The sequence below is a fragment of the Carettochelys insculpta genome, chromosome 28 (genome assembly GCF_033958435.1).
Source record: "Carettochelys insculpta isolate YL-2023 chromosome 28, ASM3395843v1, whole genome shotgun sequence".
Taxonomy (NCBI): Eukaryota; Metazoa; Chordata; order Testudines; family Carettochelyidae; genus Carettochelys; species Carettochelys insculpta.
This window is the reverse complement of record NC_134164.1, coordinates 2,752,903-2,777,779: the sequence shown is the minus strand read 5'-3', so window position 1 is coordinate 2,777,779 and position 24,877 is coordinate 2,752,903. Positions and strand designations below refer to the sequence as shown.

The 24,877-nt window shown below is 61.1% G+C and overlaps 1 protein-coding gene across 6 annotated transcripts in view; it reads left to right on the top strand.

The window, feature by feature from the left end:
- Nucleotides 1-24,877, top strand: part of SRCIN1 (SRC kinase signaling inhibitor 1) — a 148,241-nt gene that overhangs the window by 46,084 nt on the left and 77,280 nt on the right. For 2 of the 6 annotated variants that reach the window (XM_074979065.1, XM_074979064.1), the window contains exons 1-2: nucleotides 11,160-11,718; nucleotides 13,265-13,548. In XM_074979065.1, coding sequence (XP_074835166.1) covers nucleotides 11,517-11,718; nucleotides 13,265-13,548 — 486 coding nt within the window. In that variant the 5' untranslated portion in view covers nucleotides 11,160-11,516. Of the gene's footprint in view, nucleotides 1-3,683; nucleotides 3,784-11,159; nucleotides 11,719-13,264; nucleotides 13,549-19,242; nucleotides 19,282-24,877 lie in introns of those variants that run through there. The other 4 variants (XM_074979069.1, XM_074979068.1, XM_074979067.1 and 1 more) reach the window with 3 other exon arrangements.

Genomic DNA, 24,877 nt, shown 5'->3' with positions numbered 1-24,877 from the left:
AGGGAGAACAGAAGGGTTATGAGGCGACAGGAACACAGCGTAGAATACACGTCAGTGCAGAAACCAGATGCCATCAGTACCATCCGTCTTGGGGAGAGGGGTCCAGAGGGGGTCCCTGAGCTGGGGCCCTGGCCTCCTTCCTCCCTCTCCAAGCAGACGAGACTGCCCCACTCCCCTGCCCAGTTCCACTTCAAAGCAACCAGGCCCCTCCTCCCTCCTTTGTCCTGTTTCCCGGAGAAGAAAGGTATTCCCTGGGTGTGAAGGTTACAAAGGGCATGGAGGGTCCTTGCCTATGTGTGAGAAATCATCACAGTGAAACTCCAGTTACCAAGTATGTACTGATGCTGTCCCTGAGGAGACTGAGGCACACACCTGGGTTACTACAGGACAGCAGAAAACACATGCAGCCAAACCAGGGGAATAAAACCCTCGCACACCCCACTTCGTCACAGTGAGACAGAGGTAGAAGACAGGAAGAGTGGCTTCACCCTGTTATCCGTGGATTTCTCTGCCACGGATGTCTTTCGATGCAGCCAGGCCTACCCAGGGACCACGCAAACTGGGCCAGGCTTGTCACCGAACTGGCAGCTCCCCTTTTTCCTGCTGGGAAGGGGCCGCGAGGGCAGTACACGGGAGCAGAAGCAAACCCAAGTGCAGGCAGCAGTCCAGTTCAAAAGCCACCTCGGGGCAAGCGAGTGCTGTGTGAACAAGGCCAGCTTAATTGGCTTCCATCGAGCTGATCAGCAAAGGGCCCTTGGCGGGGTTTTAAATCTGCACAAATTAGTTTGTAGAGAGATCCTGAGGCCGCTTTGTTTTCATCCGGCTATTTAATACCGTCAGCAGGTCGTAATTCAACTCGCGCCTGCTCCTTTGCTTCCCAGAACACGAGCACGCGGCTTCTGGGCTCTGCTGGAGTCGCTGCTGGGGCTGGGGTCTGTGGTTGGATGATGATGAGGATGAGTTAGTTCAATTAACGTTGCTGAGCAGCTTCCTCCGCTACTAAAGGGCATGTGCAGATTTCCCAGGTGATCCAGGGCAAAGGGGCAGGTAGAGGTGGGGAAAGGGGTACAGAAAAACCCTCCTGCATCAGTGTTCCTTGTAAGATGAGCACTTGGGCCGCCACCCAGGAGAGATTCAGGTGCCTCTCAGCTGACTGGCAGAGCGCCCACAGCCGGCAGCCTGTGTTTCTATGGTGGTGCACATTTTCATATGCCTTGGTGCACATGACAAAATTTAACCCGCACGTGGGTGAAAAAAATTAGCGGGAACCCCTTTCCCACAGTGATCTCATCGCACCCCATGGACTAGTCAAGGTCAGCGCTGCTCTGCCGTCCCTAGGCTGCTGCCAGAAGTGAGGCTGGTGATTTACAGCTGCTGCGCTGCTGGCGTCTTCCAGAAGGGGCATCCTACCTGCGTCCCACCCGCCGCTAGCTGTTCAAGTGTTCTGGGGGAAGGCGGCCAGGGGAGTGGGTTCAGCCCAAGGCTCCTGGGACGTTCCAGCAGGCCCCTTGTGCGCCGCCCGCTCTGAATTCCCTGCCCGGCTGAAAGCGCCATTGCACTCGCTGGCCTTGCAGGCTGCCCAGCATCGCTGGGCCCTGTTAGACAGCAGCTGTGTGCTGCCCCAACTGCGCCTCTGCGCTGGGGGATGGGGGAGGAGATGCTGCTGCATCCTGCTTGCAAAGGAACTGTGGGACGCTTGGCGTGGCCAGACCTGAATGTGGGCGTTAGTCCCTCGCCCCCTCAGAGCAGCTCCCATCCTGTCCAGGCCCCCTCAGCCCTAGAGAGCCACTTCTCCCCGAATCTCCCCCGCCAGCTCTGCCCCTGGCAGTGTGTCCCCTCCCAGGCTGGGGTATAGGGCCCGTAAGCCAAATGCCCTGAGCTCAGTGGGCAGTGGAGGTTGGGTTGTGTGGGCTGGGTGTAAGGCTGTGGGAGAGGGACTGTCTCTTGTGTTTGTACAGCACCCAGCACAAGGGGAGCCGAGGGACACAACTGCAATGTCTCTAGGGAGAAGAATCTGGGTGTGGCAGGATCTGAACTGACTCAGCGGGTGAGGGTGGGATAGTTCACTTGTACAGGGAAGCAGCAAGTTTGAGTGAGGACAGCACTGACTCAAAGGCAGGACTCCTGGGCTTTGATCCTCTGCTCTGCCACTGTCCTACTGTGTGACCTTGATCAAGTCACTTTCTCTGTGCCTCAGTTTCTCCCCTGGAGAAGGGAAATAATCCAGGGACAGGCTCTGAGATTTCAGCTGGAATGTGCTGCCTGCAGTCATGAATGCCCCCTCCCCACCAGGTGTTGGTGTGGGGTGGGAAACCAGCTGTGTATGGAGGAAGCCCAGCAGTTGCTGATAGGGCTGGGGTCAGGTTGTCTCTGGAGACCCGCCACGTCCCAAGCCCTTTGTGCAGCAGGTTCTGTTTTGTCAGGAGGACTGTCGGGCTGGCAGGGAGACAGGGAACCCTACTGCTCCCTCCAGCACACACCATGGCCACCCTCCTCCTGTGGCAGCCGGTGCAGCTGCAGAGTGATGGGGGGCTGGTGGCACCGCAATAATGTGCTAGGAACGGGAGCTCCTTGCGGCACCGCGGTCCCTCAGGCTCACGCACAGCATCCGTGCTCTGATTTCTGCATGGAATTGTTCCCATGGCTGCACTCAGCCTGGGCGGGGGGTCGTGCCACCAAGATCAGGTCTGCCTCTGCCTCTGCCCAAAGGCTGGGGGCAGGAGGGGTTCAGGTCTCGGCCTGCCCATGTGAAGAGAGGTGCAGGAACTGAGCTTTGCACAGCTGTGACGGAGCCAGAGCCGGAGAAGAGGCCCTAGATTGCCCCTCCCTAAACTGAGAGCTTGGGCGGATGCCCAGGAGAGATTCAGGTGCTGCCCAGCTGATGAGCAGAGCACCCACAGTCAGCAGCCTGTGTTTCTCTGGGTGGTGCATATCCTCACATGCCTCAGTGCACATAAAATTTATTCTGCACATGGATGGAAAAAATTAGAGGGCTCATTGGCCCCTCCCTATGCCATTCTCTGTTTTGTGCCACCTTGACCCAGTCACCAGGCCAGTGAGCTGTCCCACCCATCCTTACATACCTCTGGACGCATTTGCCCCCCTGATCAACCAGAGTGCAGGGTTCCACAGGCCTGCAGGGACTGTGCCTTTAAGAGCGCAGCGCCTGCCTTGAATGTAATCAGCAATGCCTGGGTAGCCACACTCCCATCCCTTGCACACAGAGCTCCCTGCTACTGCAAGGGGGCTGTGTCAGTGGGTATGCAGACAGCAGGAGGCCAGGGCAGACGGGTGCCTGTCACCCCAGCCATGTGACTCATTTAAGGGAACACCCTGACATTTCCGAAGGGATAAAAATAGCCAGAAAAACAGAGGGAGCTTTGAAAGGACTGGGAGAAAGTGAGATGCGGCTGGGGGATCTCAGGGGGCAGCAGGGGGAGGTGCCAGGCCCGGAGAGGATGTGAGCAGAAGAAGAGCTGGCTGGGAGCTGGGAGGATGCCATGGGTTCTGGCAGGGCAAGTGGGACAGCCGTCAGCAGCCATGGAGACAACCTCGCCAGGGCTCGGGCCAGCCTGGCCTCTGCCCCCACTCTAGTCCAGCGACGGGAAGGGGCACTAGCATCGGGCCTGGGAAGGTGGGTTCTGCATTAGCTACCTCCTGCAGCAGGCAGGGGGAAGGCCAGCCTGAGCCCTCCTGCCTGCCTTTCTGCCTTGCTGAGGATCCGGGCCTCCATTGACTGTGACCGTTAAACGCCGACCGATTCCCTGGCAGCACTTGAGCGAGGTCAGTGCCTTTCTAATCAGGTCGGTAACAACCCTGCTTGCCGGTCACTCCCTGTGAATCCGTGTCTCGTAATGAACCGCGCCTGTGGCTAATGAACATAAGCAGCCGACGGGCCTGGAGCTGTCTCCTTAGATTCCACCTGACATGCGGCTTTAAACGCCTGCGATTAGCAAAACCATATTTCATGTGGTTGAAACATATGCGGCGAAATGCGCGTGTCTGTCGCAGGGGGGTTGGAGGCGTGCCTGGGAGCTGTCTGCTGGTGCCCCCTCTGCCCCTTGCAACTGCCCCCCAAGCACAGCTCATGTTTGTGTAGTGGACGTGGAGAACAGCTGAGCTCAGTCCTCTTTGTCGCAGCCCTTGACAGCAGCTGGAGTGTACCGCGGCCCTGCCCCGCCGGCTTCTCAGCGTGCCCCTGTGTTTAACCTTTCCTGGGACTGCAGCCAGGTGACATTCCTGGGCGGGGGGAGGAATCATGCCCTGGGAAGGGTCAGCTGCGGGATGGAAGGGGCCTCTGGAGCACCCAGCTGTAACCGACAGCTCAAGGTGAGCTCAGAGCTGGTTGATAGCTGCAAAGATCAGACCACGTGCGGTTCCAAAGCAGGTTGGCTCTGTCCCGGGGCTAAAGGTCAGGCTGCTGGGAGAGGGAGGGGAGGCCTTTCTCCCTTTGCCTGGATACAGAGCAGCCTCTAACTGCAGAGCCAGGTGGATTCTCTTTGTGTTTAGCTTCTGTTCATGCACCCTCCCCTCCGCTGTGTCCTGCAGCCAGTCTGGAAGGAGCAGTTGTCCTCTCTGCTTAAGAGCTGCTCGTCGGGGATGATAGAGACAAGCCTGGCTTCTGGCAGAAGTGTCTTTCTCAGAACTGTCTCAGGAGCTCAGTCCTAGCGGGCTGGGCTTTTAGTTAGCCGATGAGGGCGAGGGAGTGTGTGTTGATCTCAGGAAGCCAGCTGGTGTGTGTGAGCACCTCATGGCTGCATCCGTGGGGTAATTTCCCACTGAATCCATCCTGGATACAATGGGGCCAGACAGGACCAGAGGGTCACCAGGTTTGGAGGCTATTGCGATGGAGTTGTGTGGCAAGGCAACGCTGCGACAGCTGGCTCCAGGGCTGCACCCCAGGGACACAAGCAGCGTCCCCTGTCAGCTGAGCACTTGGGCGGCCGCCCGGGAGAGATTCAGGTGCTGCCCAGCTGATTAGCAAAGCGCCTGCAGCCGGCAGCCTGTGTTTCTACTTGTGGTGCACATCCACACATGCCTTGGTGCACAGAGCAATATTTATTCCACCCATGGACAGAAAAAAAGCAGAGGGACCCCTAGAGCCAAGGAGGAGAAACACGTCTGCAAGGTGCTGCTGAGGCAGGTGTATGTACACTCCCTCTCGAGTTCTGCTGGCTCCTTTGCAGTCGCCAGGGCCCTGGCCGTGAGCCCCACAGCCTCTCCCAGTTGTGGCCCCATCCAGGGGCAGGGAGGGGTGTGGACTCAGTGAGGTCGGGGGGGAGTGGGGTGGGGCAAAACTCAGCACCCCCACGTTAAAAGTTGTTCCAGCACCACTGAGCTAGCCAGAGATCAGTGAGCAGGCAGCAAAGTCCCCCTCAGGCCGTATATAAACCAGCGCTCCCCCTTCCCCTCCGTACCAATACCCGGCTCATCCCCCATCTAACACCAGGCCTCTCCCACGCTCCCTCCGCTGTGCATCGCCCCCCACTTTGCTGCTGGGGAAACTGAGGCACGCAGCAGTGCTGCGGCTTCCTGAGATCACGTAGGGAGGCAGCAGCCCAGCTTTCTGACTGCCAGCCTGCGCTCTGGCCACCAAGCAGCACCGTGCAGGGTTGGGATCATCCCAGCCGCGTGGGGACAGGGAGAGGCTTTGCCGTCTCCTGGTTTGTATCCTGTAGGGCCCAGGGAGACTGGGGCCCCCTAGGGCCACGTGCTGCAGGCCTGGAGTTCAGTACAGTCCAGAGCTCACAGTCTCCACAGAGGAAGTCTCCACCCTGTGCCCCCCAGGAGCTAGCTGGCCCGAGCGTCGGCCACGGTGCCAGAGGATGCTCCCCTCTAGGCATCTGCATCCGGGCCAGGTTTTCGGTTGGTCTCTGCGCCCAGCGCCGCCGCGGCTGGAGAGATTCTGGGCAGGGCTCTGCACGGGGGCTGTTGGAGAGACTCGGCGAAGCCTAGAACTGGAAGGAGCCTCTGGAGGTCACCGGATCCAGGCCCTTGCCCCTCGGCGGGATCCAGCCCAGCCCAGGCAAGTGTCTGTCTAACCTGCTTTTTGCTGGCTCCAGCGATGGAGAAGCCGCAGCGTTCCCTGCAGGCTGAGCGCTGGGGCGGCTGCCCCGGAGAGAGTCAGGTGCCGCCCGGCGGACTGGCAGAGCGCCCCCAGCCGGCAGGTGTGTTTTTATGGGTGGTGCACACTCGCCCGTGCCTCGGTGCACATAATAAAATTCATTCTGCCCCTGGGTGGAGAAAGTACAGGGCGCCCTGCTGCCCGGGCGCTGATTACGCACCTGGTACCTCGCCGGCTGCATTTTAAGCCCCGGGCTCCTTGTCCCATCCTCAGAGGCCAGCGGAACCATTTTTTTCTCCCTCCTCCTTGTGACACCCTTTGGGGCGGGGGAGAACCGCTCTGCTGCCCCCTCGGGCTTCTCTTTCCCACGCGAAACAAACCCACTTTGTCCCGTTCCCCGAACGGCTCTTGCAAACGTGCCTGCTTCTTCCGGCCTTTCCCTGGGAGCGAGCGCCCTTGGGCGCCCTCCCCCCCCACAGCTCCCATGGGCCGGGAGGCCCCTAGAGAAGAGCCGCGAAACAGATCCCGAGTCTGCCGCGTCCACCTCCCCGAGTCGCCCCTTCCCCTGTTGCGCGGCCGCGGCTCTCTCCGGGCCCGGCTCGCAGAAGGGGTTGCAGCCGGGGCCCCGGGCCAGGCGGCTGCCCGCGAGCACGGGGCCTGCTGACACGTGGGGTGTCCCTGGCCCGGTGCGGGGGAAGCGCCTGTCCCGGGAGGTCGCGCACGGCGGGGGAGAAGCCGCGGGAGTCCCGCGGCCGGGCACCGCTGGCTCCCAGCTCGGTCTCCCGCCGCCCTGCATGGGCTGGAGGGGCCCACGGATGCACCGCGCTGGGGAGTCCTGGCCCCGTCGCTGGCTGATCTCGGGTCCCCGAGTCTCCGCGCCCGTAAGCCGCAGCTGACACCCGGCTCTCGGCCGGGCCGCGCAAGGCCGGCGCCCCGCGGAGTCGCGCCCCGGGTCGATCCCCGGCCCCTCGGGGTCGTTCTGGCCGCGCTCTGCCCGCCTGGCTCCCGAGCGGCCCCCCTCGGCCCCTTGCCAGCCCGCTTCTCCCCGCGGCCGCTGCGCTCTGGCCGCTGGAGGGCAGCGGGGCGCGCACTCCGGCCCCTCACCGGGTGCGGCCTGGGGGTGCGCCCAGCAGCGTGACCCCGTGCGGAGGCCGAGCCCGGGGGCAGGAGGAGCCCGGGAGTCGGGACGCCCGGGCTCAGTCCCTGCCACGGCCGCAGCCTCGGGCTCGTCGCTTCTGCAGTTTCCCTCACTGCGCTCACCTCCTGCCCCGCCCGGGGCGACGGGCCCAGCCTGGCAGCCAGCAGGACGGGGGCGCCGAGGGCGGGGAGGGGCCGCCTCCCTTTCCTCCCAGCTGCCGGTGTGCGGCTCCGCGTGGCGGCAGGGACAGGAGCCGGCCCGGCTCGTGGTTCCTCTCCGCCCGCCGGGCTGCTCCTTCTCCGGCTGCCGCGGCGTGAGGACTCAGCACCGGGCGCCCCCCGGCCGGCACCTGGAGGAAGGAGGCGCTGCAGCACCCGCTGTTTGCCACAGCAGCGGGCGCCCCGGCCCGCCTGGTGCCCCCGCCGCACGCGGAACGCGTCCCGGGGAGCGCCCGCTTAGCCTGGAGGACTCGCCGCCGCCCGCGGGGGAGACCAGCCGCGTGGGCGGGCTGGGAAAGGGAGGGGACGGGTGTTAGCACACGGGGAGCGGCTCAGGGACGTGTCTGAGGGCCTCGGGCCGCCGCCAACTGCTGGGGTCAGGAAGGGACCTCCCCGGAGGCCGAGTTACTCCGCAACCCGCGGGGTGCCTGCGCCCTCCTCTGCAGCAGCTGGCGGTGCCCAGGGGGCTGCCGGTGCCGGCGTCGTTCCCGCAGCAGCCGAGGGCTGGGCGCCTCACTCGCCGCCCTAGCTCGTCCCTCCGCGGGAGGAGCGGGGCCGCCTGTGCGTTAAGGACACAAACTCCTTCTTGACGCTCAGGCGTTGGGACGGACCTGCTGGAGCGTGCGGGACACGCGGTGACCCTTCTGGCAGCCGGGAGGCAGTGGCGGGGCCGTGCCAGGCCCAGCTGCGCCGCGGCGGGGGGGGTGATTGCAGGGGGCTGGGGGGCGCGGCGGGGCGGGGCGGGGTGGTGATTGCAGGGGGCTGGGGGCGCGGCGGGGCGGGGCGGTGATTGCAGGGGACTGGGGGGGCGCGGCGGGGGGGGTGATTGCAGGGGGCTGGGGGGCGCGGCGGGGCGCGGCGGGGTGGTGATTGCAGGGGGCTGGGGGCGCGGCGGGGCGGGGCGGTGATTGCAGGGGACTGGGGGGGCTGGGGGCGCGGCGGGGGGGTGATTGCAGGGGGCTGGGGGGGCTGGGGGCGCGGCGGGGGGGTGATTGCAGGGGGCTGGGGGCGCGGCGGGGCGGGGCGGTGATTGCAGGGGGCTGGGGGGGGCGCGGCGGGTTCCCCTTGGGGCGGGTTAATTCCCTCCAGGCACAGGGATGCTGCGCGGACTTTGCTGCCGCCCGCAGCCGCTGCCTGATGGTCTCTCGGCAGAGCTGGGCGGTGAGGGGCTCTCCGGGGCTGGCGCCTCTCCCCAAGCGCGGGAGAGAAGGAGCCCCAGGAGCTGGGCCCGGGGCGGAGAGAGGCGGCGGCGCGGGAGGGGTTAGCTCCGGGGCAGGCGCTCGGGCGAGGCCGCGGAGCCGCTGGCTCGCCCGGTGAAAGGCTTCGCGCCCCGCCAGCTGCAGCCTCGGAGGGACCCGAGCGCACCGCTTTGCGGCGCCTCCCTAGTGGCAGCCGGGGAGGGGCCCCGGGGGGGTCCCGCCGCCTCTCCAAAGGCGCTTTCTCTGCTCCGGGCCGCGCCGCATCCGCCCAGCCCCGCTCGCGGCCTCGCGGGGGTTTCTGAAGCCTCAGTAAGAGGCTGTGGGTGAAAGAGCCTGGTGCGCCCGGGGTCTCCAGCGAGCGGCTCCTGCCGATCCCCGCGGCCTGGCGGGGCGCCGGGCTCCGCGGGCAGGAGTCAGCCTCTCGCTGGGGCGGGGGTGGCTGGACGCGCCCCATAGACTGGCCTGCGGCCGCACTGCAGCGCCCGGGCACACCGGGGTCGGCAGGTGAGCAGGGCGGGTGGCGAAAGCGGCGGGGAGTTCCCGGGAGCAGGGCCTGGCCTGGGGCCCCGGGGCGTGGGGCTGGCAGGGGCTCCCCGGGAAGGCACCTGTCTCCTGTGGAGTTTTGTGCCCGGGAGAGGCGGCCGGGCCCCGAGCGGTGCGTGATGCGGCCCCGCTCGGCAGACGTCAGCGCTGTCTGCGCGGGCTGGAGAGGGACCCGGGCAGGGAAAGGTTTTCTCCCGGGGCTGAACTGCAGCCCGGGCCCAGCTGGCAACAGGGAGCGATCGGGAGCTGCCCCCGCCTCGTCTCTGCTGTGCCTTGCAGGAGGGGCCCCCCCCGGCCGGGCTTTGCTCCCCTATTTCCTGGGGTGGGAGGAGTGAAAATATCCCCCCGGACCCGTGTCCCGCCCACCCTGGGAACCTCCCGCTTTTCCCTGCTGCTCCCTGTGGCGCCCCGATTTTGGAATGCCGGCAGAGGAAGCCGGGGGAGCGCTGAGCCGGGCCGCTGCGTGCTCGGTGCTGTACAGCCCGGGGCAAAGGGCAGGTCCCGCCCCAGGCAGCTTGTGCTGGGCACGTGGGAGTCCGCTTCCCGGGCTCAGGGCAGCCGGCTGGCGCTGCAGGGCGGGACCGGGCTGCGAAGGCCTTTGCTCGGGAAGCCGGGGCCGCCTGAGCCGAGGAGGAACATGGGCACCTTCATTGTTCTCGAGCTGGGCTGCGCCCGCAGGAGCCAGGCCCGGGCAGGCAGTTCCGGGGGGGTCGCTGCTGCCAGGAGGCGGGTGTGTCCAGGGGCTGAGCAGTCGGCGCCGTTTCAGAAGCCGGAGGTACCACCTCCCTCCAGTCCAGCCTAAGCCCCCATGGGGCGGGCCAGGCTTGCGGCGCACCCTCGGGCTGCAGCTCCAGTTTCTCCCACCGCCAGGTCAGCTCCGGGAAGCGCCGGACAAAACTAAAGTGCGGGGATCGGTCCCTTCCCCCAGGCTCGGACATGCAGCCACCTCTGGGGTGGAGCAGGGCAGCTGTTTGGAACGTGTCCCAGCCCCAGGGCGAATCCGCGCCACAGGACAGGGGACGGAGTGGTTCTGCTGGGTGGGGAGGATTTAGGTGCGTCCAATGTAACTACCCCACTTCCACTGGGGCCAGGAAAGCTGGATGAGGCCCTTACTCCCGTGGGCTTGTGCGGCTTAGCTGCGGCGTCGCAGGCAGGCTTCCGAGGGGCTCCCACCCACGCAGGGCGGGGCCGAGCTCAGCTTTGCAATCCCGCTACATTAATTACCCAGCTAAAGCGGAGGGACTTTCACTGAGGCCCTAACGGGCTCTAAGTGGGGCGCCCTGTTCGTTCCACGTAGCATCTCCCGACTAGGCTAAATCGAACTCCTGGAGATCGACCGTGGCTGGGTCGATCTTCCCTGCTGTGTAGCCGGACCGTCAGCCTGACCCCCTCAGTCCGGGAGCACTGGCCGGGGGTGGGGTGTCTGCAGGGCCGCTCTTCCGAAATTACTGTGTGAGCGTCTACGCAAGGCAGCCACTATCGTAATAACCTGGAGGGAGTGGGCGGCTGATTCCGAGTGTGGCAAACCGCATTGCAGGAGGAATGGGGCCTCTTCCCCAGCACGGACTGCGGGCGCGGGGCTCTGCAGACGGGCAATCAGGGCTCTTTGGAAAGAGGCTGATTCGCAAAGCAGGAGGCTGTGTGGACTCGGTAGTTCGGGTGGGAGCGCAGCTGCCAGGGGCTTTCATCCGAAACAGGCGGGGCTGCGTGTGGCCGGCCCTTGGCGGTGAGTAGTTTGAGGCTTCCCAGGAGCGGGAGGCGTTGGCCCGGGCTGGCGGGTTTTGGACTAACCGCTCCGGGACGAGCGAACGCGGAAGAGCTGGGCAGGGTGGAGGGGCCCCAGCACAGAGCAGTGGGGGGCCTGGCGGAAGCCCGGCCGGGAGGCGGACCCCACAGGCCAGCGGCGGCTCCACTGGCTTCTCCTGCTCTGTCGGTGGAGCCGAGGGCGGAGGGCGCTGCCTCTGTGCCGCGCTGCCGGGCTCCCGCGCCAGCAGATCCCCCCTTGGGGCGAGGCGGGGCGCTGGGCTGGGGCTCAGGCAGGAGCCGCGCGGCGGCTGGCGCAGGGCTTGTGGGGGTGCGCTCCGGGAGCCCGCAGCCGCGTGCTGATGCGGGGCCGGAGCCGGGGCGGGGGCTGACACGTGGCCCTCCCCGCGGGCGGCGCCGGAGCCCCGGGGCAGGGAGAGGCGCCCGGCGCGGCGGCACAAGCTTGGCCCGTCGGCAGCCGCGGAGGCTCCGTTGCCCGCCCTCGGCCTTTGCCCCACTACGCTTCTAGGGCCGCCGGCCCCCGACGCCGGCGCGGCTTGGCCGGCTGCCCAGGGAGCAGCCGTGCGCCCCTGCACGCTCCCGCCGGGGCCATGCGGGCGGCCGGGGCCGGAGCCGGGGCTGGGTGCTGGAGAGGAGGCCGGGAGGGCCTCCTCCAGCCGGGGCCGGGCACGCTGTGCTGGGAGGCGAGTGCGGACGTGCCAGGGCCACCGGACACCGCCTACGGAGGCGCCGCCGATCAGCTGGGCCGCCCCTGCCCCTCCCCGGGGCCCGCCCGAGCGCTCGTGGCCACTGGTGCGGAGGACCGGGCCGGGCCGGGCCGGGCCGCCGGGGAGCCCGGCTGCTGGGCTGGGGGAGTCGGGCTGCAGGGCGGGCTCGGGGCCGGGGCGGATTTCCCCGTGGGAACGGGGGGACTCGGCTGCGGAGAGGAGCTGCGCGCGCCGGGCGGCCCCCGGGGGGTGGGGGTGGGGAGCGGGATCTGCTCGGGCAGCGACCTTCCCGCGCCGGCCCGAGATGGGACCTCCCACCCCTGCGCGCCGCGCCGCGCCGCGCGGCCCGGCCGGGCTTTGGTCCTTCGCGGACCGAGGCCGAGGCCGACCTCCCCCGGCAGCCGCGGCGGCTCTGGGGTCACCCGCGGGCGGCCTGGCTTCCGCGAGCTCCCGCCGTGCGCCCTGGGGAAAGGCGGCAGAGACCCGCCCGCAGCCCAGGGGCCCGGGGGGGGGCCGAGCTGCTTTCGCTGAGGACCTTGGCCCCGAGCGCCGCCGGCCGACCGGATCCCCCGCCCCGCCCCCCGTTTCCTTTTCACTGTCTGTCCGTCCGTCCGTCCGTCCGTCCGCCCCCGCGTGTGTCTGCCCCGCAGCCGCTGAGCCTTTGATTTGCGGCGCCGTCTCCGGGGCTGCCCGTGTCCCGGCCCGGCCCCGCCGCCTCCCCTCGGCAGCAACCCTGACCCAGCCCTCGCCTGCCCCGGGGCAATGGGCGCCCGGGCTGGTCGCGGGGTTCTGCCCGAGAGCGGCCGGGCTGGTGGCCTCCCCCCGGGGGAGCCGGTTCCCCCGCCCCGCAACGGTCCCCCCAGGCCGGGTCCGGGGCTGCTGTGACTCAGGGGAGCCGCCCCCCAACCCCCGCTGCACGGGCTGGGCCGGGCGGGGCGCAGGTCAGTCGTGGGCTGCGGGCGTCCGGCCTAGGCAGAGGGGAGCCCCAGTGTGAGACCGAGCCCCGCCCCTCAGGCGCCCTCCGCCCGGCCCCCCACCGCCCCCCACGGCCACCCCGGGTCCGCCCCCCCACATCCCCGACGGCCGCCACGCCGCCCGGCCCCCCACATCCCCACGGCCTCCCCGGCGTCCGGCCCCCCCATTCCCCCACAGCCACCCCGGCGCCCGGCGCCCCCTCACCCTCCACGGGCACCCCGGCGCCTGGCTCCCCACACCCCACCACAGCCACCCTGGCCCCCCCTCACCCCCCAACGGCCACCCCAGCGCCAGCCCCCTCCCACATCCCCCACGGCCACCCCAGGTCCGCCCCCCCCACACCCCCATGGCCGCCCCGCTGCCCGGCCCCCCCCATCCCCCCACGGCCGCGCGGGCGGTTTGCGCACACTGCCCGGGCCGAGCCGGGCCGAGCTGCGCGGCTGTGGGACTCGTCCGCCCCCCGCAGCCCCCGTGCACCGGAGCGAGCGCGCAGAGCCAGGCCCCTGGCCGTTTCCCCGGGCTCTGCAGAGCCGCCCTCCAGCCCCGACCGAGCGGCTCCCCGGCCCGGCCCAGCCCGGCCCCTCTCCATGCCCCCGGCGAGCGCAGCGCCCCAGGCTGGCGGCCGGACCGTGACCCCTCTGCTCTGTCCCGCGTAGATCCCGAGAGGAGCGGCCCCCACATGATCTCAGCGGACGATGCGGAGTACCCCCGCGAGTACCGCACCCTGGGGAACGGGACCCGGCGCTTCTCCAACGTGGGGCTGGTGCACACGGCCGAGCGCCGGCACACGGTGATCGCGGCCCAGAGCCTGGAGGCCCTCACCGGGCTGCAGAAGGCCGAGATGGACCGCAAGCGGGACGCCTTCATGGACCACCTGAAGACAAAGTACCCGCAGCATGCCCTGGCCCTCCGGGGCCAGCAGGAGAGGATCCGGGAGCAGGTAAGCGGCTTGCCCCGTCTCCCCCTGCCCAGGGGCTCCGGGAACAGCTGGGACGCGGGGGAGGAATTGCCCGCCCCAGCCACCTGCCCCAGGCTGAAAGCGTACAGCCTCGCTGAGGGAGGGGGCTTGGCCTGTGGAGCTGGGCATTGGCTGCAGATTCACCCTCTGTGTGGAGAGCAGGGTCATGGGGGCCAGGGACCAACGGAAATTCAGAGGGGGCATTTATCCAGGGTGTGGGAGCCCTCCCCCGCCTTCCCCAGAGGGGTCTGACCTCCAGGGGCTGGCAGGCACACCAGGGAAGTGGGGGGACCCCAGCCCACTTTTCCCATTGGGCTGGGGCTGGTGAAAGGTGGGAGATAAATTGGCTGAGGGCCAATCCCCGCTGCTCCCAACCTAGTCCTCAGGCATTAGCTCCAGGGCCCCCTTCACACCCTGACTCCGCCAGGCCCTAAACTGCTGCTCAGGACCTGCGTGCTGCTGGGCTTTGCAACAGTCCCTGTAATGGTTTCCACTCCTGTGTGGAATAATTTTTAACGTGCACCAAGGTGTGTGTCCATGTGCACCACCCCAGAACGCTCCACCCTAGCAGGGCGCTCTGCCAGCCAGCCGGGCGGCACTGGAATCTCTCCTGAGCAGCTGCCTGAGCCCCCAGCTTACAGGGAACATGGCTCCAGAGCACTGACCCCTGGGCTGTGGGCAGAGGGGGGCCCAGAAGAAATAGATCACACCAGCCAAACCTTTCACCGCAGCCCCTGCCCCAGCGAGAAGCCCCGGGCTGCCTCTCAGGTGTCTCTGACCCCGCCCACACCGACTCACCCTCCTGCCCTGCAGAGCCGCAGTGTAAGCCTGGGTGCCTGGCGCAAGCGGCGGTGGTGGTGGGTGCAGGTACGGCTGTGGGTATCATGGGCCAGATTGCACCAGATCTCCTGTTTCTGCCCCAGGTCTCCCCGGAGCCTCGCACCCAAGGGGCACCCAATAGGTCGGGCTCTTTAGCAGCTGAGTGGGGGAAGGGCATGGCCCCCAGGCACGGCTGAGACAGGCGCACAGCTGCCTGCGTGGCAATGCTGCTCGTCCTAGAACAGACCAGGCGCGTGTCAAGCCGCCTGCTGCCGTCAGAGGGCTGGGATGGGGGAAAGACCCTGGTTGTGCCCAGCACTGGGATTCCCTGCTGAGCTGGTGGGGTTTGGTGCAGGCTCTGCACGCGGCTGGCCCAGACCCAGCCCACCCCAGTGACACAAGCTGCTCTCTACGGGGTGCCACGGAACTGGCACCTGGGTGTAATTAGCAACTGGCCCTGCAGGAGGGAAAGCAGCACCACCTCTGCCATGTTTCCGTCATACCGAATGTGTCGCAACCCTCTCCGATCTGCAGGGCAGGCCAGCCCGGGCAGCAAGGGGGCAAGCGCCGGCCAGGTGTGCGCTGCAGCAGGAAGGCACATGGGTAGCGGTCCTGTATGGGATGCTGGAGGTGTGAGTTCAGTTCCCAGCTCAGCCACTCTCCTGCAGTGTTTCTATCGGCGGTGCACAGGCCTTGGTGCACATCACAAAATTTATTCCACACCTGGATGGAAAAAAATAGAGGGGACCCTCAGCAGGTGCCTCAGGGATCACTGGGCAGGGAGAGAGGCCACTGGTGGGGCCCTGCTTGGGGTGTAAGCCCGGACACGACAGGGGAGCAGCTGGGCTCAGTGGGCCCTGCTCCTCCTGACACGCACCCCCCAGCCAGCTGCAGGACTGCAGGCTGTGCCCTGAGCCACTCGCTGGAGCAGCCCCCTGCTGCAGTCTGGCTGGAGCTGTCTGTAGGCCCTGTAGCTGAGTGGGGAGGGCAACAGGAGCCCTGAGAATGGGGTGCAGGCAGGTGGAATGCGAAGCTGGCTGAGAGCTTGCACCCTGCTCCCCGGCGCGATGCAGGACTGAGCCCCAGGGCACGCCCGTGGTAACAGAGCTGAACCGCGCCCTGCACTGCCGCAGTGGGCAGCAGGCTGGGCAGGAGCCGCGGTCGCAGCAGGATTAATGAAACCTACCACCCAGGCCGCCCCGGGGCACTCGTGCGCTGAATTCACTGGTCTCTTTCCCCACCTTGGTGCAGCGCACAAAGGCAGCTGCCAGGCCAGCAGAGTCGGCTCTGGCGTGGGGGAGGCCTGGCCCAGTGGGGTGGTGGCACTGGGGCAGGAGGGAAAGAAGTGGGACCGATCAGCAGACGGTACCGCAGCTCAGTGGCGGGGGTATTGGCCGAGCTGTGGGGAGCCTGGGGTAGGACCGCTGGGAGCTGTCCACAGGGTGGAGGTGGCCATGGAGAAAGGTTCCAGCTGCACCCCAGGAGCCTGGGCCTTTTCCGGCCTTATTCAGCCCCTTCCTCCCATCCGTGCTGGGGGAACAATCAGCGCTCCCTCCCTTGTACCGACTGCAGCGTCTGCTAGAAAGCGGCACGGTCTGTGTGTCCTACAATCCTCCCCCACCTCGCCTCTTCCAGGAGTCTGGGGGTGCGGCTGCCAGCGTAGTGGGTCCAGAAAGGAGCCTGTGTTCACTCCGGTCACTAAAAACGCCCCACAGTACTCACTGGCCTGCTTTTCACCTGCCATGTGTTTCCATCCCTGGCGTAGCAAAGCAAATGAGGTCGTGTTAGTGCTGGGCAGCACTGGACCGAGATGCAGGAGGTGGGGGGGGGGTCTGTTCTCTGCTCTGTCACTGGCCTGTTAGATGATCTGAGACAAAGTCACTTCCCCACTGAGTGCCTCAGTTTCCCCATCTACATAAAAACATAAGAATGGCCATTCTGGGTCAGGCTAGTAGGCCATCTAGCCAAGTACCCTGTCTCCTGACCGTGGTCAATGCCAGATGCATCAAAGGGGAATGAACAGAACAGGGCGATTGTTGAGTGATCCATCCCTTGTCACCCAATTCCAGCTTCTGGTAGTCAAAGATTTAGGACCATGCGTCTGCACCCTTAATCACCCTGAGTAATAGCCATTGATGGACCTAGCTGGCAGGAGTCTGAGCCTAATGCTTTTCTAAAGCCAGGTATACTTCTGGCCTTCAGAATATCCCCTGGCAAGGAGTTCCACAGGTTAACCAGGGCTGGTGCAAAGAGATACTTCTCTTGTTTTAAATCTGCCACTTACTAATTCCATTAGGTGCACCTGGTTCTTGTGTTATGCAAAGGTTCCATACCCCTAATAATTTTCATTGCCTCCCTCCCTATGTTTTCCTTTGTGAGATGGGGCAATCAGAACAGCACACAGTACAGTGTTCAAGATGTGGGTGTACCACAGATTTAGGTCGCAGCATCGTGATATTTTCTGTCTATTCCTTTCCTAATGGCTTCTAACATTCCCTCGGCTGTTTTGATTGCCACTGCGCATTAAGCAGATGTTTTCAGCCTGCTATCTGCAGTGACTGCAAGATCGGTTTCACAACTGGCAGCAGCTAATTTAGACCCCCCATCATTTTGTGTGTCGAGCTGGGATTGTTTTCCAGTATGCATTCTTCTGCATGTATGCGCCTTCGACGTCATCTGCCCTTTTGTCGCCCAGTTGCGCGGTTCTGTGAGATCCCTTTGCAGCTTTTCACAGTCAGCTTTTGATTCTACTAACCTGAGTCGTTTAGTGTCATCTGCAAACTTGGACTCCTCACCTTACATGCCACCTTTCCCAGGTCCCTTATAAATCTGCTGAACAGCACAGATCCTAGGACAGATCCTTCTGGAAGCCCCACTGGTTACCTCTCTCCCCTGTGAAAACGGACCCCGTCCCTTACCCTTGTTTCTTATCTTTTAACGAGTCACTGACGTGAGAGGACCTTGCCTCGTGTCCCATGGCCTCTCACTTTGCCCGAGTACCATTGGTGAGGGTTCAGGTCCGAGCCCAATAACAGTGAGCTCCTTTATGAAGTCCATTGAGCTCTACTGCTGAAAAGTGCTAGATAGAAGCGAAGCGTTAGGATCATTCTATTCCCAGCAGCGTCTCAGGGAAGAAGAAGGTCAGGCTGTAATTATGTGTCAGGTAGAGCCAAAGGGAAAAACACCTTCTGCGGAACACTCTCATTCCAACAGCACACGTGCACCTGAAGAGAGAATGTGCCGCCTTTGTTCTGCCCCGTATCTAATTCGCCCTTTACTCTGCCCTCGTATCCCTGCATCTCTTCCGTGTAACAAGCCCGTCTGTCTGTGACACATCTGGCAGCAAGGAGACAATTCCAACTCCAGAACCTTGCCCGGAACCTGGGGAGATGAGGACAATCTTCAACTTTCCACGTCCTTGGGCACTTTGCCCAACAGCTTCTGGTTCGTGTTATTCATGTCTAATGAGCAGTCCTGGAGCACCTTGAAGACTAACAGTGTATTTACTAGGTAATGGGCTTTCATGGGTAAGTCAATGAATGCTGAAGTGGGTGAGACCCATTCCATCAGATTCAGTCATTCATTCATTCAGAAAAAGAGGAAATGTGTCTTACCCACAAAAGCTCATGACCTGATAAATAATATTGTTAGTCTGTGAGCTGCAACATTGCTGCTTCCCTTTTGTGAAGCTACAGGCTGATGCGGGAACCCCTCTGAGGTTGTTCGTGTCTGTTACAGTAGTGCCCTGGGCTTGTGCTTGGATCCAGACCCTGCTGTGCTAGGTTCTGTACATCTGTGGCACCCTACGACAAACAGCTGACAGCGTGAATAAACCAGCCCCACCAAGGAAGCGTCACAATCCCTAGTTACAGAGAGGGAAAGAAGGCGCAGAAAGATTCAGAGGCACACCCTCGATCATGAGGCATCGTACAGGGAGTCTCCTGGCGTGTCACACATAGTCTGACCACATTCTGCTCCCCGCTGGAGACCCAGGCTTCCCTGTTCTAGTCAGCCAGGGAGTCCTTGGGAAGGAAGCTGATATGTTTTGTGTGTGAATACAGTAGCATTGATTCAAAATAACCCATCAGCATTTACAGAAGCCCCACCTGCTTGGGTTCAGGAGCTGAATGACTTTTTCAGGTTTGTCATATTCGGGGTTGGAAGATCTTCTGGATTCTAACAGTGTCTGTGTAAATAGAAAAGACTGTAAATCCATCACAGCGGGTGAAACTTACCCCTGTGTGAACAGCCATTCAAAGCCCATAGATCTCGTGCCGGTGCACTGCCCAAGACAGCCAGAGATACTGAAATAAACACAACCCACATTCCTTCTAGTCCTTTTCACGCGTGTGGATTTTCAACACCCACAGGCGGAATAATTTCTGTTTGGTGCTCCCAGGAATGGGCACCACCGGTAGAAACAGAAAACCGAGCAGGGGGTGCTCTGACAATCAGCTGGGCAGCATTTGAATCACCCCTATGCAGCCGCACAAGCACCCAGCTGTCAGGGAACATTGAATGCAGCCCACTGTTTTGGGGTGGTGCACAGATTCGTAGCTGTCGAGATGAAAAGGGACTACTCTGGTTGTCTAGTGTGACCTCCTGCCTAACACAGGCCTGAGAGCTGCCCCCAAACAGTTCCCAGAGCAGAGCTTCTAAAGCAATGACCAGTTTTGACTGAAAAATGGCCATTGTTAAGGAATCTGCCACAACCAGTTCCCGCCAATCTTTTCCCTCCATGCGCAGAATAAATTTTGGGATGTGCACCAAGGACAGCGCGAATGGGCACCACCAGGAGAAACCAAACCTAGCTGTGGGCGCTCTGCTAATCATCTGGAAGGCTTTTGAATCATTCCTGGGCACCCGGCTTACAGGGATCACCGGCTGCGACTCTTGGTAAATTGTTCTAATGGTTAGTGCTCTGACTGTGAAACATTTACGCCTTATTTCCAGTCTGAAATTGTCCAGCTTCAACTACCATCCATCAGATGGTGTCAGATCTGTCTTGGCTCGACTGACGAGCCCAGTAATACGTACCTTTCTAGGAAGACACCCCTGGGCAGTGGGCAATGGAGGCGAGGGAAGACATTACCTTCCCCAAAATGTCTAAGTTCTCCAGCCACCCTGGGATGGTTGGGTGTGCTCAGCTGCCCTGGGAGGGCTGGAGTCAGGCCTGCAGCAACCCAGTCACCTGCAGCTGGGACAGATACCCAGGAGTCCGGAGAGAGTTAGGCCTGCGGCCAAGGCTCCACATTGCCAATAGAGGGCAAGTGCTTAGGCCCGCCAGGAAAGGTGGGGTCACACCACGTGCTGGGGTGGGGGACACTAACGGGTGTGGGGATTGTCAGAGGGTGGGGGCTGAGGGCTGGGCATGGCTCCACAGGGAGGTGGCAGAAAGACGGGGCGGGGACCTGCCTTCCCCGGCTGGATCTTTGCCTATTGCCAATGTAGATAGCCAGCACTCTTTTTGTGCCAGTATTTGCCAGTACTAAGTACCGGCACCTTGGCAGCCCCAGCTGCAGCAGTGGCTGAGGGTAGAGGTGGGGAGCCAGCTGAGTCCCAGAAAAAGCACTGTAGATACCTACAAGCAGATAACCACTGAACATTACTCCCCAGAGTGCTGCTTGCTCCCCACTGTCGAAGTTATAAACTAGTTAACAAAGGGATCAGACCAGATTTTAGGGACGGAAAACGAGCCCTGTTGCCCTTCTCTGAGCGGGTTAAACGGTTCTGCAGAGTAAATGAAAAGAGGAAAGTGGCAGAGCACAGGCAGCAACCTTTACGTGCTGCTGGGGCGCAAACATGAGCCAAGCCTTCCTGCGATGTTACGACCCAGGGCGTATTTTCAATCTATTGGCCATTTGGCAAGGGAGCCGGGGAGGCTGCCAGGTAACATCGAGCCCCGTTTTAGCTTGTTGGTTAGAACTGACGCTATGTTTGGGAGAGCGTGTTCGTCGGTGTGTCCGCCTGTCTGTCTGAGAACGCGTTCTAAATGAAAACGAAGCAGCCCTGTTGCACCTGACAGACTAACCAACGTATTTGTTTGGTAATGAGCTCATTATGTAATAAATACATTGCTTAGTCTTTAAAGTGCTACAAGACTGCTTGTTGTTTGTGAAGCTGCAGACCCCTCCGAGTCCTTCTAAATGGTTATGAGCTAGGACCACCGAATTCCATATGCAGCTTCCTCTTACCATAACTTAAAGCAAGGTCAGGGTTTGGTTGTGCCAGGACAATGGGATGTGCCTGGAATGGGATTGTTTCTCATATGACAATACAGAGCAGAGATAGAAATCACCAGGCAGGTGAAAGGAACTGGCTGGGGGTGCGCCCCCTCTGTCTGGGACTGCTCCAGCCCCAAGCTTCCCACCCCCCAGGTGCCCTTTAGGAAGGGCAGGTAGGAGGGGCTGAAACTATCCCCCCATGGGATGTGTCTGGAATGGGAATTGCTTCTTATACAACCATCTAGAAAAGAGACAGAAGCACCAAGCAGGTGAAAGGGGCTGGCTGGGGGCACCTTGCCCTTCCAGGACTACTGCAGCCCAAAGCCTGCCACTGCCCCAGGTGGCCTTTGGTGGAGGTTGAAGCCCCCTCCATTAATTCTGGAACATTGCTGGCTGTTCCCCTTTGTCAGGGCACAAGAGCAAAGTGCAGTTTGCTGCATCCCTCCCTCTGGCTGGGGTGTGCAGGAGGGCACCTGAACCTGGGCCTGCCCTGGCCAGGAGACATGCAGCCCTTCCCTGCCAGACCAGGTAAACCTTCTGGTCCAGTGTTATCTAGGAGAGAGTTTACCGCATGGGGTAGGACTAGACATATTTTGGAAGCATCCATGTTCCTGTGAGCACGGCAGCCCCCAGCGCGTAACACCACCGTGCCAATGCTTGAGGAACGGAAAGCGAGTGGGATATTCATTTTAATCCTCTGTGCGTCTGTCACAGAGGAGGAAAGACGGATGCACAGAACACCCGCAATCCCCAACATGCCACTGGCAAAGCTGTGCCGAAGGCCAAGCCAGCAGCTAGCTAATTTAAAACCCAGAGGGGTGAGAGCTTGAAATGACAGGCTAACAAGAAACAGTGGAGTGAGCTGGGAACGTGAAACTCACTAACGCTCCAGAAGAGCAGCCCTGTCTTCCTAGCTGGCTGAGTTTTGAACTGAGTCCCGCTGCCCTCCGCAGGACCAAGTGCTGCCCCCTGCTGGAGGAGATGCAGGAAGTAAGTGAACGCCAGGCAGTTTTGATTTTTTTTCAAAATTTCATTTTCATGTATTAATATAAGCAGTAAAGAACTTTACCGATCTCTGTCCATCTTGTCTCCCTGGAATACAGCCTGGGGAATAGGTGTCTGTGCTTGTACAATTAGTTATTGAGCGTGGTACAGTAGCAGCTAAAGCCCTCAGCTGCAAATAAGGCCGTGTCGTGCTACGTGCTGTACGCAGAATGATGGTCCCTGCTTGGAACTGGTAGCTTTCTGCATAGCTCAGACAAAGGGTGAAAGGGGAAAGAGGGAGAACAGGGCTAGGATTAGATTATAGTAGGGTTAGGATTAGAATCCAGGTTTCCTGAGGTCCAGGCCAGGGCCCTGGCCTTAACCCATGCTGTGCTTTCCTGGGTGGATTCAGAACGGTAGAATCATTGCTTCTCTCTCTGACTCCAAAAACAGGTTGCTTTTGCCTCATGCAGCGGTGGGGAGCTGAGTCCATGCCTACGGTCAGCATGAAATTCCAAGGGGGTGCCTTCCAGAGAGCTGGAAATAGGGCCACCGCCTAGTAGCACATGCGAAAAACAGACCCGGTGGACAGGTGCCTATAGAAGACAAAACTGTGACTGTCAGGACATCTGTTCACCCTAGCTGACAAATGTGTTTGCACAGCAGCTAATATCCTCCCAAATGGGGCACTTCACATGGCACCCCTTCCTGTGAACGGCCCCTCCACCAAATGGCCTATCTTCAGTCTGACTTAGGCTGGGAAGTTAGAAATGTGCATAATCATAGGAATGAATTGAAACGGGTGACCCTGTCCCCTCTCCCCTCCTGTGACACCCAACCTTCGGAATTGCTTTTAGAATGAGCTGTTCAGCTGACACCGTGGGTGGCATATGCCAGTCTGGAGCACACATTTGTGCAGACAAATTATATACCCCTGAAAACAGAGGATTGCAAACACTCCCTGGACCACGACCCTGTCAGTGCAGGGTCCCCATCTGTACAGCTGCAAACCTTCCCATTTCTGGTGCCCCACAGGCTTTATAAAAACATCCAGGGTTCCTCCCTGACTCTTGACCTTTCTGTCTTGTGGAAAGGACCCCAGAGCTAGCCCTCAGCTGGATTTGCTTGCTGACAGACTTTTAGGGTCATTGCTGGCGTCAAATGGGAGGGAGTTTGGGAAGGAGTTTGTCTGTCCTATGGTAACACTTCCAGGGTTTGCTTGGCAGCTGCTGGGCGGAAAAAGAAAAGATGGTCTTGTGGCAAAGCAAGGAATTGCCTGCAAATAGTCTGGGTTGGATTTCTACCTCGCCTGGATGAGGTACCGTGCCTCAGTTTACCCCTCTGTAGAGTGAGGATAGTAATGCTTCCCTTTCCTCACAAGGGAGTTGTGAGAGTGGTTTATGAGCTGTTCATATGCTACTGGGTGGATGGACATTCGACGAGAGCGATGGTTTTCTGGCTTTTTTCATCTTCAGACCCCTAAAACGTTTCAAATGGAGGAGCAGACTCTCTGGAAAGCTTAGAGTCTTGTAACCCAGGCATCCATGGCTCACCGGTCGAAAATCATTGCGATTGCTGGAGCAGGGGCCGTCTGTTTGGATGTTGCTTGGCAAGTGAGGTTCTAGTCCTGGGCAGAATTGAGTTGAACATTTAAGGTTCAATTGGGTTTGGGATGAGGGGGCAAGTAGGTTGCCCATTGCTAGAGATCATGTCCTGTTGCAGTGCTTCTAAGAAGCGCATGGGATCTTTCTTAGTGGAAAAGGCGACGCTGCATTTATTGAGAATACCATAGAAAAGCAGTTAGCATCTCTCCCTCTCTCTCTGTTATAGTTACCAGTCTGTTTGGCTCGCTTTCAATTAGCTGGCCAACCTAATGAAATATGAGGATGGATCAGGACCAGGTTCCTTTCAGCCTGGGCTGAGATCCCAGTGAAATTGACAGATGAACCCAAAGTCTGTGGCAGAGCAGCTTCCTGATAGCAGTTTTCTTGCCTGGGATTGATGGATTTTTGCATCCCTTTGAGAGTTCTGGTTTTCTCAAGTTTCTTAATATTTCCTAAAGTTGTTCTTATTATCTCTCATCTATTGTCCCATCAGGCTGATTCTCATTGATAACTGCCTGTTTCTGCCTCTCAAGCAGTCAGCATGCCCTCTTCTCACGTTATAATGAGGACATGCAGACATCCCAGTGTCTGTCCTGGTCCCTCCTGAAACATCTGGTGAAGGTCATGCGTACATTCCTCATTCACACAACAGGAGGCTTTCGCTAGCAGAGAGAAGAGGTGCAAAAAGTACCGCAAAAGTGACTTGAGTAAAAGTACAGCTGCTTTGGGAGAAATGTACTTAAGTACAAGTCAGCAGGGTCCCACTGGTGAAACTACTTGAGCAGAAGTACATGTGCACCCACACATCACATCTTGATTGTACTCAAGTATCCAAGAGTGAAAGCAGTTACACTTTTACTCAGATCATTTTTTGGGATACTTTTTCCGCCTCTAGCATGGAGACAATATCATCAGCCTTTAGACAGAACATCAAGTTAATTTTAACAAACATTCATCACACTCTTTTACAATGTTTAACTTGAGTCCGAGTTCAACATCAGATACAGGTATTGCACCATTCCTAAATTAGCTATCACTACTAGACTTTTATACTACGCTCTGGGGCCCCTGCAGAGTGTGTGCAGGTGGGGGAGTACAAGGGAGTTACTTAACAGCTGTGCTAACAGAAAGCAGAGCGGGGGCAAGGCCCCACAGACTGTGCAGCTCCTGCTGCTCTCCTAACAGTGAGCAATTTTTTGCATGAGCTATTTTTAATAGCACTTTGCCCTTCTTGATAAGGTCTGTCATTGATGCTCCTGAGGCCTTATGAGCATGACTTCAGCCTGATTTGTTCCCAGCTCAAGGTGAGAGTTTGGTCTAGTGCTTGTCGCTCAGGGGAGAGTCAGGACTTCTGGGTTCTGCACCTGGGTCTATCATTTCATTGCCTCCCCCCCGCCCAAAAGTGCAGTGACGCTGCCCCCAAGCAGGTAGATGCCAAAGTTGTCTAGTCTTTGGGTTGCTGTACCTCTCTGGTCCTGCATTAGGGCTGTGCAACCAAAGGGCACAAACTCAACCCCAGCCCCCCTCCCAAAGACTTGCAGTGATTTGAACCAAACAGTCACACATTGTCTTTGCTTGTTGAGCCATTTGGGGGTTGCATGTTCCCACGTTTCTCTAGACTTAAAAAAAGCCAGTAGAGCTTCTCCCCCAAACCCAATGACTCCAGTGTCTGGGGCTCTG